A 1,378-nucleotide genomic window follows, 5' to 3' on the forward strand; every position below is an offset into this window, starting at 1 on the left:
GGAAAAAAGAGGAACAATTGAATAAATTTAAAAATTAAAGATTTAATTTAAAAAAAACAAACCTACTTTCACAGCAATGTCAGAAGCATTGCCTCTGCTTTGAGTAAATTAATAATTCTTCAGAGCATTAAGGTGCCTTCCCCCAAATCAGATACATATATATCTCAAATTACTGAAACCAACACAAACACAAATGGTCTTTAAGACAGTCTGGTATATAAAAATGCATCATACTTTCACTTAAGAAATATACTTTTACTTACTTGTGCTTGAGTACAAATTTCACATTTTTGTAGGCAAAGGCTACCAAATACGTGCTTACAAGGGTCATCACGCTGTACAGAACAGCAGACTGAATAAGATCCATATGCCATATTCGCCAGTATAACCCTGAAGATAAAAAAAAAAAAAAATGGGCGGTGGTGGGGTTGGGGTACAGAAAAGAAACTGAACTTTACCACCCAGTTGTAAAGACCTGCTGAATTCATGACAGGTAAGGCTGGTAAAATACAGCCTGGGCTAGGGAATCCAGCACATGCAGAACTCCAGGAGTGGGACACCCAGGAAGAAGTTACAGCCTCAAGCCTACCCAATGCAGAACCCTCGAAAAACATAGCCTTCCACATGAAGGTTTCTGCTTCTTCTAAAATGAGAACTCCAGCTCGACAAAAATCACAATTCTGACTTCCAATTTCATTCGCCCGGGTACTATTAAGCTACATACAGGCCACTCCCAAATGCCACGTGCAGTCCTGAGCCACAGTTTATGCGCTGACGTGGCTGTTAGTCTGAAGCCAAGGCCTGCTCGGTGCAGCCGGGGAGCCGCACGGGCCCCACACCAAACTGGCTGCATGCTGGGTTGTAGGAGGCTGAATGAGAAAAAAAAAAAAAAGAATCTAGATTTGACTGCCCAACAACCGTGCAGCAGTGTGAGCGACAGGAAATGCAAATCCGGGAAACCTGAGCCCTAAAAACAGCGTTGGCCCAGTCTTGCAAACTTTCTCCTTCCACTGAGAACAGCCCTAATAGGATGGTTAAAAAATTTACACAAGGGAAATCGCTGGCGCTCGGCACAGGACCTACCGAGCTCATCAAATTAGGAAAAACGATGCTCGGGCGTGTGAATCCATTCACCGAAAGCTACACCTTGCATCCAGTGCGAGAGTTCACAGGGACCTCCCTCCCCTTTTAATTCATTAGTTTCTCCAAAATAAGTCAGGATGTACGTGTAAGACCTCGTAATGGCAAAGGAGAGGGAGGGGCTGTATGCAGGAAGGTCAGCATCAGGTCTTAGCTGGGGTGCGACTGTTTAAGCAGAGATTCGGGGCTGCCAGCCCCGCACTGGGGAATCCCGGCCCCGCGCCGGGGGCCGGGGCCC

At 45.8% G+C, this 1,378-nt stretch overlaps 1 protein-coding gene across 2 annotated transcripts in view; it reads right to left on the minus strand.

Annotated features, from left to right (window-relative positions):
* SSR3 (signal sequence receptor, gamma (translocon-associated protein gamma)) overlaps positions 1–1,378 on the minus strand; it is a 24,636-nt gene that overhangs the window by 12,086 nt on the left and 11,172 nt on the right. Inside the window, exons 1-2 of one of the 2 annotated variants that reach the window (XM_014546235.1) lie at positions 725–809; positions 264–390 (exon numbers count right to left, since the gene is read on the minus strand). In XM_014546235.1, coding sequence (XP_014401721.1) covers positions 264–367 — 104 coding nt within the window. In that variant the 5' untranslated portion in view covers positions 368–390; positions 725–809. Of the gene's footprint in view, positions 1–263; positions 391–724; positions 810–1,378 lie in introns of those variants that run through there. The other variant, XM_014546236.1, reaches the window with a different exon arrangement.

This window comes from Myotis brandtii, unplaced genomic scaffold (assembly GCF_000412655.1).
Source record: "Myotis brandtii unplaced genomic scaffold, ASM41265v1 scaffold436, whole genome shotgun sequence".
In the NCBI taxonomy this organism is placed as follows: domain Eukaryota; kingdom Metazoa; phylum Chordata; class Mammalia; order Chiroptera; family Vespertilionidae; genus Myotis; species Myotis brandtii.